Here is a 14,412-nt window from a genome sequence, read left to right on the forward strand (position 1 = left end):
CCTATTCCCCGATCTGCAACATTGCCATAATTCATTCTCCCCTTGGTTCTGCCCAAGTTAAAAGCCTTAATCATACCTTTGATCATGTCCCAGCATTCTGGAATTCTGGAAATTCCCTCTTCCTGTGGCCTCCTGAAATCTCTACTCTCTAGGCTCCAGGGAGTCCCAAATGCTGCAGCCAAATTACTTTCTTGTTCTGGGAAAGAGAACCGTATCATTTTGGCTCTTGTAAGATACGATATCACAAAGGTCTGCTCAAGGGAATTAGAGCCTCATAACTCACAGTTGCCAGTTATTAATTCTGTGGGGCAGATCCTCAGCTGATATAAATCGGTGTAGCTTCACTGCCTTCAGTAGAGTTATGCTGATTTATGCCAGATGAGAACCTGGCCCTAGATGTACTTCGCTTGCACAAAGGCTAGTTTTCCAAGGCATCTATTCATGTGCCCTGTGCATGTAAGAGCAATACTGTGTCTTTACTTGGCAAGTTGCTTTGAAAAAATGACACCTTCCTACTTAACAGACCTGGTCTCTGGGTATATTCTGTCAAATTCACTCACTTTTCGAACAAAAATAAATTTCTCTTCCTTTTTACTCCTTGGAAGAGGCAATACAGTCATGGGAGAGTGAGATGGATTTTATTTTGGCACCTGCATCAACAGAATTTTGAATTCAGTTCAATTGCAGAGCCAAATTATGCCCTCAGTTACAACAGTACAATGCCTCAGTGGGGTTATACAGGTGTAATAGGGCAGAAATTATCTTTCAGAACCTCTATCACTGGTGACAATGCATAAGCTAGAAAAAGCACAGCTTGACTTACAAATTATAGGTTGAACTTGTGGCAGTTAGATACGCTTATATATTATACACACACAAAGCACAAAATTTGATCTGGAATTTGCCGAGAGTCAATAAAACAGTTATACTACAATGTCATGTTTACAGTTACTTTTCAAATTAGGATCACACTTTAACTTCTCAATGTCTCAGTTTCCCCCTCTTTAAAAATCAGGATATTAGTGCTTAACCAATTTTATAAAAATATTTTGAAATGTACAGAGGAAAAGCATTCTATAAGTGCAAAGCATATATTAATAGAACATAGTGCTCTCCTACTTTAGAATATTTCTCTTCAGTACAGCAATACAAATAATAAATTGTAATAGTATATTAGGTCACACAATGCAAAGGCTCTGAAAGGACTGTTACATTGTATTATTTGAAGTCAATGTACATCTGTTTGGGGGCAGGGACCGTCCCTTACTAGGTGGTTGTACAATGCCTAGAATAATGGGGCCCTGCTCTCAGTTGGGGTCTCAAGCTGTTGCTGTAACACAAAGAGTAACAATAAAAAATAATAATCTTGGAGCCATTATGATCACACACAATATCCATGTTAAAATCAACTGGACTCCAGATATTATCACCTAAGTCCTAACAAAAAATGTGTGCAGATACCCCACCCCCCTCACCCCATCCCAGCTAATATAAGTGTTTACGTGACCTCACAAACATGATGGGCCTGATTCACCACCAGCTGGTATCTTATGTAGTCATTTGCACCTGTGAAAAGTGAACATTCTACTCTCAGTCATGCTCATAATGTAACACACAGTGCAGTAAAGGTAGATGAGAGCCGCTGGGTGCATTGTCTCAAGGATGGGGCGCTTCTGTGAAGACCGAAAGAGAGTCCTTTGATACAAGCAGAATGGGGCGGGGGGGAAGACAGCGTTCGAATAGCTATAGTTTCAAGTTAGCTTGTGAGTTAAATGCAAAACATTAACCCTTGGTGTGGGTGTAGGTTTAAAATAAAAAGTGCTTTCAATATCAGGAACCAGATGCTCCTGTGAGTTACAGAGGTGCATCTACCCTTACACACAACCCATCTGGCTGTAGCTGTGGAGGACTGAGCCCAATTCTCCTCTCGCTCACATCAGTATCACTTTAGAATGACTCCATTATTTCAATGGAGTTGCTCTTGACCTACTCTCAGGCAAGTGTGTGAAGAACTGGACCCATGAACACTGGACTACTGGACCAGTTCTAAATAACTATGGTTTATTATATACAATATAACAGTTTGTTTTTATTATGATATGAAACAGACGAGAAACTCCATTCATTCTTAATGATGCCACTCATCCAAAAAAGACAAGAAGAACAAATGAAAGAAGACCATTCTAATCAGGGTAACTTAGGAATGGATGCCAGCAGGAAAAGCTTGCTAACTGCCAGCTGTTTCAGCAAAAGAATTTTCCTCAACAATCATTCCAGGGGCGAAATTGGCTCTAATATCAATATAAAGGGAGGAGCTAGGATGTAACAGAAAACTTAGATAAAATTATAACAAACTGCAATTACAAGAAGACAAAGATGAAGGAACTGGGATATTTAAAACACACACAGACAGAAGTAAAAAAAAAAACAGAACTAAGAATTAGTCTTTTTCCTTCAAATGCCACCGTTTCTTACAATTTTGGACTGTTGCTAAACTTTGTTATACGGTAACCAAAGTAATATTAGGACTGATTCAGGAAAGCATCTGAACTGAGACTTCACTTTAAACTCATGCTTAACTTTAAGGATTGCTAAATCCTACCGAAGTTAATAGTTTTTATTCATGTGCTTAAATCCTATCACAAATAGAGATGGAATTAAGCGCACACACAATGGCCCCTAATTAGAAAAAATGTTTCATTGTTCTATTATGCTTGAAATAGTCCGTTTTTCTGTATATAGCTTTTTGTCAGACCTAAACTTCGTGTATTACTTACAGTTGCACCATTTCAGACAGTGGGTGATAAGTGGGTGCTACATTTAACTGATATCAGTTTTGCTGTCCTGACTATGTACTAGAAAATACACCCAACAAAATACTAATTGAAGATTGTGTTTTCATCACTTAGAGCCCACTCATGCAAACATTTAGCATGGAGTGTCTCGTTCACAACACCGAATAGTCCCTTTGCGCTCTGACATAGCTGCAACACCCATCTCGGTTCTTACACTCACGTAAGCAGGAACTTCAATCGGACTATTCACATAACAAACAAAATGCTCAGAAGTAAGTTGTTTGCAGGATTGGGCCCTTAATTTCTTAAAGTAACTCTTATCCCATCGACCTGGAGCTGAAAGTCAAAAGGGACTAGCTGAATAACCTATAGATAAACATTCTTTCTAATATATTTTGGGCTATTTTCGTCCTCTAGGATTAGGCTTGTTCAAGTAAAGACCATCCACTTTTAATTTTTATTCTTGCTTACAAGAACTTGTAAATTCTACTGCTACTGTCTAGTAGAAAACAATATACCCCTGACCAGAATTTGAGGCCTAAAACCTAGTAAGCAACCTAGATGAAAGCCAAGGGCACTGACTCTTTCAAGGCAGGGCTTAAACAGATTTACTATTTCACCACAGAGGAACTGATTCTCCACTGCTTTGCATTAAAAGTGCCATGTTGTCACTTACAGCAGTACAAACTGAGCCAGATACTCAGCTGTATCCCACCTGATCTGTACTGCTATGGAGGTGCAAAGCTGCTGACATCCAAGGGATCTGCTCAGTTGAGGATTCCCCTAGTGTGGAGGAACCCCTGGATGGTGTAGAGCTAACACACAGCTGGCTATGTTGCCTTTACGTAGGGGCTGTTCCTGGAAAAAGGTAATATTCTCAACATACGTCTCCATTCCAGTGATCTGAAACTGCAACAATGGCCCCAAAAATGAGGATAACTTACAAGTAGCCTTGAGAATACCCTAAATTATGCTAGATGCCACGAAGAGCTCCAGATGGGCCCAAGTGTTTCAAAGGCATCTGAAAGCTTTTGACTCCACAGACTCAACTGAATTGAGTGAGCCTCGGCTACAGATCAGAATCAAGCCCATTTTACACTCACTTTGCATAGACGCAAATAGCTCCACTAGGTGCAAGGCAGTGAAGAATCAGGCAGGAATTAGTTCTGCTCATTTACACCAGTGTCAGTTGGTCATAACTCCACAGTTGCCAATGGAATCATAGTGGTGTAAAACAGGTGTAACTGCAAAGAGAATACGGCACATGGCATTGCAGCTGTGATACAGCACTACGAGGAAAAAGTGCTCATACCATGAATCTAAAAATATCCACTTAAAAGCGTCCTGCAGAGGAAATCTGGGAAACCTCATCAATGATACTGAGCTCTTTTTTTTTTCCTGACAGAAAAAAGAATAGCTGCTATATGACAAATGTTTACAATACATAGATGGAAATCCTCCCTAAAGGATCAATCGTGCAAATAAACATGAATAATTTTCTTCACATGAAAAAAGGGACATGGTTTTGAAGGACCACCGTCAGATTTAATTTAGATGTATAGTAAGAAGTTTTTACAAAACCTAAGTGCAAAACAAAATAAAACCTAAAAACCAACATAAACAGTTCCATTAACTTTTTAAACATTCCATTTGTAACAGTATCCAGATCCCCAGCTTGTGTAAATGAGTGTAAATCCATTGATGTCAATGAAGCTACATCAACTTGCAATAGCTAAGGATCTATTTAATCATTGTTAAACAGCATTTGCCAACCAAAGATTGCAGAATTGCAATAATACAGGAGAACTTGAAATAGAATTTGACTAAAAGGTCAAGTAAAATTTGCTAGCCTATTCTCATGGTCCAGGAAATGCAAAAATTAAAGATGTAACACAATTAAAAGTAACTGGAATCACACTATGGCCTAGCTCCTATTCCTACTGAAATAAATAGAATTTTGCCATTGGCTTTAATAGAAGTGGGATTGTTTTTATAATATTTGAGTGTACTATACACAGGTTTCCCTACAATACCAAAGGAAAAAAAAAGGTGCAGGGGGATTGTGTTATGTAGACTATTCTCATTTGAGAGACTATGAGATGGCATCAGAACAAATACATAAATAATGATTGGAAATGTACTCAGATGTTTTTTAAAACTAAAGACAAAAATATAAAGTTTAACTGGATTGAGGGGCTGAGCCTTCATTCTACAGAACTGAAGGCTGATGTGTGACAAGACCCCCAAACATAAATTCAGGTTCTTCAAGTTAGAACCCAAAATAGAAAAGTCACACTCCATTCTTGTACATAGGTGCAGATTTATTACACATACCTGGCCCCACTGTCCCTCATCAGTTAAACTTGTATTGTGGCATTCAAAATAATTTCAAAAATATTTCTTTATTCTTCCATTTGGTGAAGATATTATAACTAGCGGTGTTGAGCAAAGGCCTTTTAGTCTATATATAATAATAGAGCATCTTTTTTAAAGCAGAACGTTTTTAGCTTGGAAGTCCACCTGCTACAAATATTATTAAAATTCTTATGAAATCCCAAGATCATTACAAAAAAGGGTATTTTCAACAAACTTTGTGATGCCTAAGGAGTAACAGAATATGAAATCATAATATTTCAGATACTGTAATAGTCTAAATTTTAAAAAGTATATTAACTGTGTTCTGAATATCGTTTTTAGTAAAAGTTTCTTCTGAGTGAGCAGAGAACAGAAAAACTTTCTTAAATTATCTCCAGTTTTTATCCGTTTTCTAAACTAAATCTGTCTAAATTGGTTTTCAGAAAAATATACTAAAAAAGAAACAATAAAGAAGATGAAAAATGATGCATTGCTTTTTCACTGAGGCTTTGTGTCACAAGAACCTACCCAGAGCAACTGTTATTCTGATGATTAAATGAAAGTCACCACAATCATCATTTACTGGGTTTTGCCTCTTATTAGTCAAAAATGATATAATTGTAAACAAAATTCAAACAAAGCTAAACATATCACATTTAAAGCTCTTACATTATGGTCAGCCCTCAGACAATGAACTTCTTCAGGACACAAACTTTAAACTATTTTTGTATATTTATGCCTTAAACCTACAAACAGTTATATACACAAGTAATGTCACACATATTTGGGACTTCAACAGGATTACTTACATGCACAAAGTTACTCAAGTGCCAAAGTATGTGTAGGATTGAGACTTTACATGGTAGTTCTCTTTGTAGTGTATTTTACCAATATGGAACAATTCTCAAGTTTTTGCTGGTCTCTATAGACCAAATGAAGGAATCTGAGGACTCAGAAGCATTGTGCAGTAATCTGTAATCTGTGCAGTGATTACATCTTAAACACCTAAGAATAGACGTTTAGTGCTAATATGCACCTTGGAGGATAAATCAATAGTGAGAAGCTAAACGTTTAGAATTTAGTTCTGCAGCAATCTGAAGTCTTTTATCCCTTTATTAATGGACCCCTCACAATTAATAGGCAACACCAGTTTCAATAACATGTTCTAGAGCCTAATCCTCTGGACACTTACAGATAACTTTACACATGTGAGCAGTCCTGCTGAGATCTCACCAGGATAAGTGTTTGTGGGATTAGATCCCCAGTTTGTTTTCACATAAGTCTGTAAGGCACTTTGCTCTCTCTTTGCACAACATAAATAAATATATTAATAATAGTAATATGAGCCATGGCCTTAAAAATATCCAGAGATGTACAGTGCAATTAAAAATTCCCAACACAGGGATGTGAAGTGTAATGAAAAACCACACGAATGCTTTGAATACTGAAGGAATGCCTGAAGTTTCATAGAGTTTAAGGCCAAAAGGGTCCATCAGTTCATCTGGCCTGATCTCTTGTATATCACAGACCATTAAATTTCACTAAGATACCCCTATATTAAGCCCAAAGACCAAAGCACTTCAGTCCTCAGAAGACTAAACCATATGTGCCATAGGCAGAGTACAGGAGAGACCAAGGTGCCACCAATGCCCAAGGCCTCTGCAATGGCAGGAAATTAATTGAGAGTTCTCAGTGCAACTACTCACAACCAGTGCTTAATTCTCAATTGCATGCAGTGACTGTACAAAAAAAAAAATTCAATAACTTTTAAGACACTGCTGCATGCTTTGCAAGATCACTTTACACAGAGCTAGACCCATGGCAAGGCCCAGGCAGCTAATCAGGGATACACACTGTCTCTGTGTGTGTGCTCGAGCCTAATAATACTCTGGGGGCCTTAATAGGATCTAAGATTAACTCAGTTTGAGCGCCACTTTCTGAATGCCCTTTACCTGCATCCCAGGTGTCAGGTTCCTAGAACAACAGTGCCGCCTGGGCTCAGAGAAGCGCTTTTCATCCCCAGAGGGCAGCACACAGGTGAGCGGGTTAATCCTAATCCAACTGCCACACACAGCCCGAGAAGCAAGACAGCGGGCGGGAGTTCGCTATGCTCCTGCGAGGAGGGCCCCCGCCCCCTTTGCGGAGGGGCACCAGCACCCAGAGCTCACCGTGGGGCCAGGTGCGGAGGCTGCTGCAGCTGCGCGCCGCCCGATAACCCCGGGACAGGCAGTAGCCAACTTCCGAACTACGCTTTCCCCGGGGCCCGGGCGAGGCTCGCCTCAGAGCAACCCCCCGCGCGCTTCCTGCCAGCGCCGGGGCCAGGGCTCCTCGGTCGAGCCCCGACCCGCCCAGCCTCTGCGGCGAGCCCCTTTCGGCGAACACCCGAACTTCGCAGCCCCAGCCGGGGCTCGCCAGCGCCGCTCCCCTGCCGCCCGCAGCTGTCAAGCGAACGGCATCGCCCACTGCACAGCCGCCTGGAGGGTCGCCGCCGCCCCGGACAAAGAAGGGGAAAGGGTGGGGGGGGGGACGGGACTGCGACTTACCTGAGCCCCGCGCCTGAGGGGGGATGGTGCTGCCGACGAGCGCCCAGCACGAGCAAGCGAGCAGCAGCCACAGGCTCCGGAGGAGATCCCGGCTCATGGTCTAGCCCGCTCCGCATAGGAAGCCGAGGCAAGAAGTGGGGCTCCTCTGCTGGGGGGGAGGGGGCGAGGGCTGCACCCCGGGCCGGCCGGGGAGAGAGGCGAGGCCGCCGCGGCGGCGGCGGCAGCTGTGGCTGGGCTGGCTGCTCCGGGACGCCGCGCGACTGGGCTGGGCTGACTCACTCCGCTTCGCTTCAGCGCCGCGAGGGAAACAGGAAATCTTAAAACTTCGCAAACAGCTGGGCAGGACTTGCTAGCTCCGACACGAGTTCCTTCGTCCCCTTCGCTCCCCGCCCCCTTCCTCAGCCGCCTGTCACTCAGCTGCCCTGGGCCAGCCCCTCGCAGGTCTCTGAGCCACTGCAAACACCCTCCAGCCAGCCACAGCGCCTTGTCTGCATGGCTGCGTGCAGAGAAGTAGTTGCCCTGCCTAGGAAGCAAAGAGGGGAGAGTTTCCCCCCAGCCATATGATCAAGGCTTGCATTTGCAGCCTGTTATTGATTTATTGGGTGCGCCTATAGCCAGCAGCTAAATTGGGGTCCCTTGTGCTGGGTGCTGTACAAACAGTAAATGGGCCCAGCCCTGAAGAACTTTAAAGCTAGGATCCAGATCCTGCAATGTGTTCCAGGTGGGCAGACTGCTCCCCTGCACACAGGCCTGCTTGTTGATTCCTCTAGGTCTCCCCTGGTGGCATTCCAGGTGTGTGTTTCACATTGCTGAGTCAGGGCCTGAAAGAGAAGACATAGCAGGCAGGTGACATAAACAATGGGGCAGGGAAGTTGAAGTGACAGTAATAACAGGAAATGTTAGTACAGACTAGCTTGTGCTCAATTTTTAGAAGTAAGCTAGTGGGTAGCAGCAATCACAGTCATAACAGTTTGTCACCTGCCTCTCAGGTATTTTGTTCCAGAATTGAAAAGAGGCTGCATGTGTTGCAGAAAATTGTCAAAAGGAAATGAATGAAAATTTGCCTGCAAAAGGGGTCAAATTGCTCGTGAAATTAAAGCAATTTTTTGAAGCAATGAAAACAGGGAGAAATTCACATTGTTGTATCTTTTTGATGCAAAAATCTACATGCACAGGTGCAAAATCATCTGAAAGAAAATTGTGAACATTTTCACAAATATGTTCATGAACATTTTTTCAAAATGTGGCACTACCCTAGAACATACACTCTCTAAATAAGATCGATGAAGCAGTGACTACCAGCTGCGATGTATGTGTTGGGTGGGTAGCTTTAAGATGTGTTGATGTGCTTATGTGTGCACTTGCACACATACTTTGTTCTTTAACAGTCTCAGGAACCTACTACGTCATCAGTAAGGGGGCATGACTTTGAGATGTTTTGCATACATTGTGGATATAGAAGGTGGGTAAAACTCATCAGCTTCCTTCCCTCACCAAGCTCAAGTAACCAGGCTTTTTTGCAGGAACCAGCTTGAGCAGAAAATAACGTTCTAGGGATGGAATCAATGCAATGGAATGATTCTGCACTGCCTATATAGCAACTGCAAACCATGAGATCTACTGGAAGTTTGCACTGAATAGGCACTGCAGGTCACTAAAAATGCTGCCATGGGATATGAAGTAACTTTTTTTTAGTATATTCAGTTTTAGTACATGGGCTGTCGACATTACAGTAGAACCTCAGAGTTACCAATACCTCGGGAATGGAGGTATTCGTAACTCTGAAATGTTCGTAACTCTGAACAAAACATTATGGTTGTTCTTTCAAAAGTTTACGACTGAACATTGACTTAATACAGTTTTGAAACTTTACTATGCAGAAGAAAAATGCTGTTTTCCCTTTATTTTTTAGTAGCTTACGTTTAACACGGTACTGTACTGGCTTTAATTTTATTTATTTAATTTATTTTGGTTTCTGCTGCTGCCTGATTGTGTACTTCCAGTTCCAAATGAGGTGTGTGGTTCAGTGGTGAGTTTGTAACTCTGGTGTTCATAACTCTGAGGTTCTGCTGTACTCTCCTCTCACGTATACAGTTGTGTATGGACTGGAAAATAAACAGCTGCACATGGAGATAATTTGAGAGTCTTTGTTGTGATTTTGGTGATTCAGCTGAGTCTTGATTACAGCACTTGATATGGATGCAGAACCAGGTATTTCAAAAATGGGGGGAGAGAGGGAGTGCGCACGCAAAATGCACATATCAACTATTTATGGACTTTGAAGGGTTTACACAATGTATTTAATTGGTGAATAACTTAGGCTTCAAAAATCTCATGTTTGTTTGTAACTTTGGTTTTAAAAACATATTTGCACAGTGCCGTCACAGTTTATGTTGTGAATTCTCAGACTTCTCTAAGAGGTTTTTCATTTCTTCATTTTGCTTTGTTTACTCAAGATTCCCTCAGACACAACTGCCCTCTTGAAGTTGGGGGAAAATTTGCCTCAGTAACACTTGAGTATAGATGTGGGGTATTTTTATCAATTAATAGCGTAACATCACTGTGCTGCAAACTGGCCATATTTTTAGTCACTTAGTACACATTATTTAACACCTTTTATTATATATTATAGCAATGCAGTTCTCTAACTGTGGATCACAGAGCATTTGCTGGTGGACTGGAAAGTTGGTTAGTCACATGGCATAGGCTCTTGTCTATTTCCTTGTGCAACTTGCATTATTACAAGAAGCTATAAATTCATTAAATACATTCCTAATGTTACTTTTCCATGTAAGCAATTGCTATAGTTGCCAAAGGAATGTTGCATGGTTATGAATAGGGGAGGGGAAGAATGGTTGTAGGTCAGGTGATCCGTGAGACTTTTTTTTTTTTTTTTTTTTTTTTTTAAAGATGGGGGCAACTCTTTGATAAAGCTTGTGGATCCCTGTCATAACATAATGAATTCTTGCTTGGATCTCTCTAAAGGAAAAGTAACTAATTGTACTAAAACTGATCCAGATTTCATAGGAGGTGAAGCAAAAAACAAGTGCAATTCACAGTTGTACTTTCACAAATATGTACCTGAGTTGTGTTATACTTACACACAAAGGCTCTGTTTCTGCATTTCTTGAGCACCCGAAGCTCCCATGCTTGGGCCCAAACTCAGTTTAGTCAGGATTTCCTGGACAACTGAAAATATATAAAACAATGCTAAAGCTGGTTACTTTGTTCCAGTTCCTTATGAACAGTTTCCATTTCCTTATTCACAGACTGAAGTTGCCTATTTATTTCTAAACCAAAATGGTGAATAATTAACTTCAGTTGGATATAGGTGAGGGAGAACAAATAATGCAAACCTCAGATGAAGTCAGAAGAGAAGCTTAAGAAGTTTTCATAATTATCTCTGTTCAATGGTCGCAACTGTTGTATATACGGTGCTATATGGCACAGGAACAAAATGCCATAACTGAATATTTTTTTAAATGTTGTACCTTATAAATTGTTAATATATTTGTATGTTGTTTTTGGGGAAGTAGGTTATAATATGTAATGAAGTCTGAGCTCCTCTTAAAGGAAAACTACAGTGACTCTTTGATACCTTAGATAGCAACATCAGTATGTACTAATTAAGAATAAGTACAGTATATTATGAAATCTGTACAGTTTGCTGTGACAGGATCTGTCACTGGAAGGGGAAATATGGCTTGTGGGCTGATGAGTTGCTGAAACATTATAAAAACAACAAGGAGTCCTTGTGGCACCTTAGAGACTAACACATTTATTTGGGCATAAGCTTTCGTGGACTAAAACCCACTTCATCAGATGCATGGAGTGAAAAATGCAGTACGCTCTGTGTGTGTGTATGTGTGTGTGTGTGTAACATGAAATGATGGGAGTTGCCTTACCAAGTGGAGGATCACTGCTAACTAGGCCAATTCAGTTAATGTGGAAGTGGCCTATTCTCAACAGTTGACGAGAAGGGGTGAATATCAGGAGAGGGAAAATTACTTTTTGTAGTGACCCATCCACTTCCAGTCTTTATTCAGGCCTAATTTGATGGTGCCATCCTAGCCACTGTGGATGTAGAAGCTCTCTACACCAACATTCCACACAAAGATGGACTACAAGCCACCAGGAACAGTATCCCCGATAATGTCAGAGCAAACCTGGTGGCTGAACTTTGTGACTTTGTCCTCACCCACAACTATTTCAGATTTGGGGACAATGTATACCTTCAAGTCAGCGGCACTACCATGGGTACCCACATGGCCCCACAGTATGCCAACATTTGTATGGCTGACTTAGAACAACGCTTCCTCATCTCTCGTCCCCTAGCGCCCCTATTCTACTTGCATTACATTGATGACATCTTCATCCTCTGGACCCATCGGAAGGAGACCCTTGAGGAATTCCACCAGGCTTTCAACAATTTCCACCCCACCATCAATCTCAGCCTGGACCAGTCCACACAAGAGATCCACTTCCTGGACACTACAGTGCAAATAAGCAATGGTCACATAAACACCACCCTATACCAAAAACCTACTGACCACTATACTTATCTACATGCCTCCAGCTTTCATCCAGACCACATCACATGATCCATTGTCTACAGCCAAGCTCTAAGATACAACCAATCCCTCAGACAGAAACAAACACCTACAGGATCTCTATCAAGCATTCTTAAAACTACAATACCCACCTGGTGAAGTGAAGAAACAGATTGACAGAGCCAGAAGGGTACCCAGCAGTCACCTACCACAGGACAGGTCCAACAAAGAAAGTAACAGAACGTCACTAGCTGTCACCTACAGCCCCCAACTAAAACCTCTCCAGTGCGTCATCAAGGATCTACAACCTATCCTGAAGGACAATCCCTCACTTTCACAGACCTTGGGAGACAGGCCAGTTCATGCTTACAGGCAGCCCCCCACCCTGAAGCAAATACTCACCAGCAACTACACACCGCACAACAAAAATACTATCCCAGGAACCAATCCCTGCAACAAACCCTGTTGCCAACTCTGTCTGCATATCTATTCAAGGGACACCATCACAGGACCTAACCACATCAGCCACACCATCAGGGACTCATTTACCTGCACATCTACCAATGTGATATATGCCATCATGTGCCAGCAATGTCCCTCTGCCATGTACATTGGCCAAACCGGACAGTCTCTACGCAAAAGAATAAATGGACACAAATCAGACATCAAGAATTGTAAAATTAAAAAACCAGTAGGCGAGCACTTCAATCTCCCTGGACACTCAGTAACAGACTTAAAAGTGGCAATTCTTCAACAAAAAAACTTCAAAAACAGACTTCAATGAAAAACTGCAGAACTGGAATTAATTTGCAAACTGGACACCATCAAATTAGGCTTGAATAAAGACTGAGAGTGCATGGTTCACTACAAAAAGTAATTTTCCCTCTGTTGATATTCTCACCTTCTTGTCAACTGTTGGAAATGGCCGACGACCACCTTGATTGCATTGGCCTCGTTAGCACTACAAAAGTAATTTTCCCTCTCAATATTCACCCCTTCTTGTCAACTGTTGAGAACAGGCCACTTCCACCTTAATTGAATTGGCCTTGTTAGCACTGACCCTGCCCCCCCCCCAAAATATATATATAGATAATATACAGAAATTTAATAAAAAATTTACTGTATTTTTCACTTCATGCATCTGATGAAGTGGGTTTTAGCCCACAAAAGCTTATGCCCAAATAAACGTGTTAGTCTCTAAGGTGCCACAAGGACTCCTCATTGTTTTTGCTGATACAGACTAACAGGGCTACCACTCTGAAACCTAAAATATTATAGTTTCTCTTTAGTAGTGTCAGGACCACACAAGATCAGGGGTGACCACATGAGGTCACTGCCTACCATGCTGACCAATATTGTCTCATTGTTTCCTTTTATTTCCCTGTAAGTTTGTTGTTTTCTTATGTATTGTCTTGCTTTTTGTAGATTGTAAACTCTTTGGGGTAGGGACTGTCTTTTTTTTCAGTGTTTGTACAGTGCCTAGCTCCCTGGGGTCCTGATTTAAGACTAGGCAGGATGGTAATTCAAATAAGTAAATAATAATAAATAAACGTTGAACCCAGATATTTGAGACCAATTTCTTCCTTAGCCTTAATCCAGATAGGCACCCAAAATACAAATAAACTTAATGCCTCACATCACTCAGGTCCTTCTATTAAAACAAACAATGACTAGTACTCCCAGGATAATCTCTTACTGCAGTGTAGGTTGAAACTTTATATAATTTTAAGAGTCCAAGTAAAAACTACCCAGGAAAAGGGTTTTTCTCCCCTAGCCCAACCCTCTTATACCATTTTATTCTTATCACATGCCAACCAAACTACTAAACAAATCTCACTCAGGGTATGTCTATGCTACCTGCCGGATCGGCAGGCAGCAATCAATCCAGCAGGGATCGATTTATCACATCTAGTCTAGATTCAATAAATCGACCCCCGAGCGCTCTCCCGTCGACTCCTGTACTCCACCGTCACGAGAGGCGCAGGCGGAGTTGACGGGGGAGTGGCAGCAATCGACTCACCACGGTGAAGACACCACGGTAAGTCGATCTAAGTACATGGACTTCAGCTACGTTATTCACGTAGTTGAAGTTGCTTAACTTAGATCGACCCCCCCACCCCACCCCAGTGTAGACCGGGGCTTTAAGAAATGTTTTTCTAGCATCCCCAT

The 14,412-nt window shown here is 41.6% G+C and overlaps 1 protein-coding gene across 4 annotated transcripts in view; it reads right to left on the reverse strand.

Annotated features, from left to right (window-relative positions):
- Window positions 1-7,848, reverse strand: part of TGFBR2 (transforming growth factor beta receptor 2) — a 77,761-nt gene extending 69,913 nt beyond the window's left edge. For 2 of the 4 annotated variants that reach the window (XM_074945624.1, XM_074945623.1), the window contains exon 1: window positions 7,694-7,848. In XM_074945624.1, coding sequence (XP_074801725.1) covers window positions 7,694-7,790 — 97 coding nt within the window. In that variant the 5' untranslated portion in view covers window positions 7,791-7,848. Of the gene's footprint in view, window positions 1-76; window positions 197-7,693 lie in introns of those variants that run through there. The other 2 variants (XM_074945626.1, XM_074945625.1) reach the window with 2 other exon arrangements.
- Window positions 7,849-14,412: the final 6,564 nt, after the last annotated feature.

Source organism: Natator depressus, chromosome 2, assembly GCF_965152275.1.
Source record: "Natator depressus isolate rNatDep1 chromosome 2, rNatDep2.hap1, whole genome shotgun sequence".
In the NCBI taxonomy this organism is placed as follows: Eukaryota; Metazoa; Chordata; order Testudines; family Cheloniidae; genus Natator; species Natator depressus.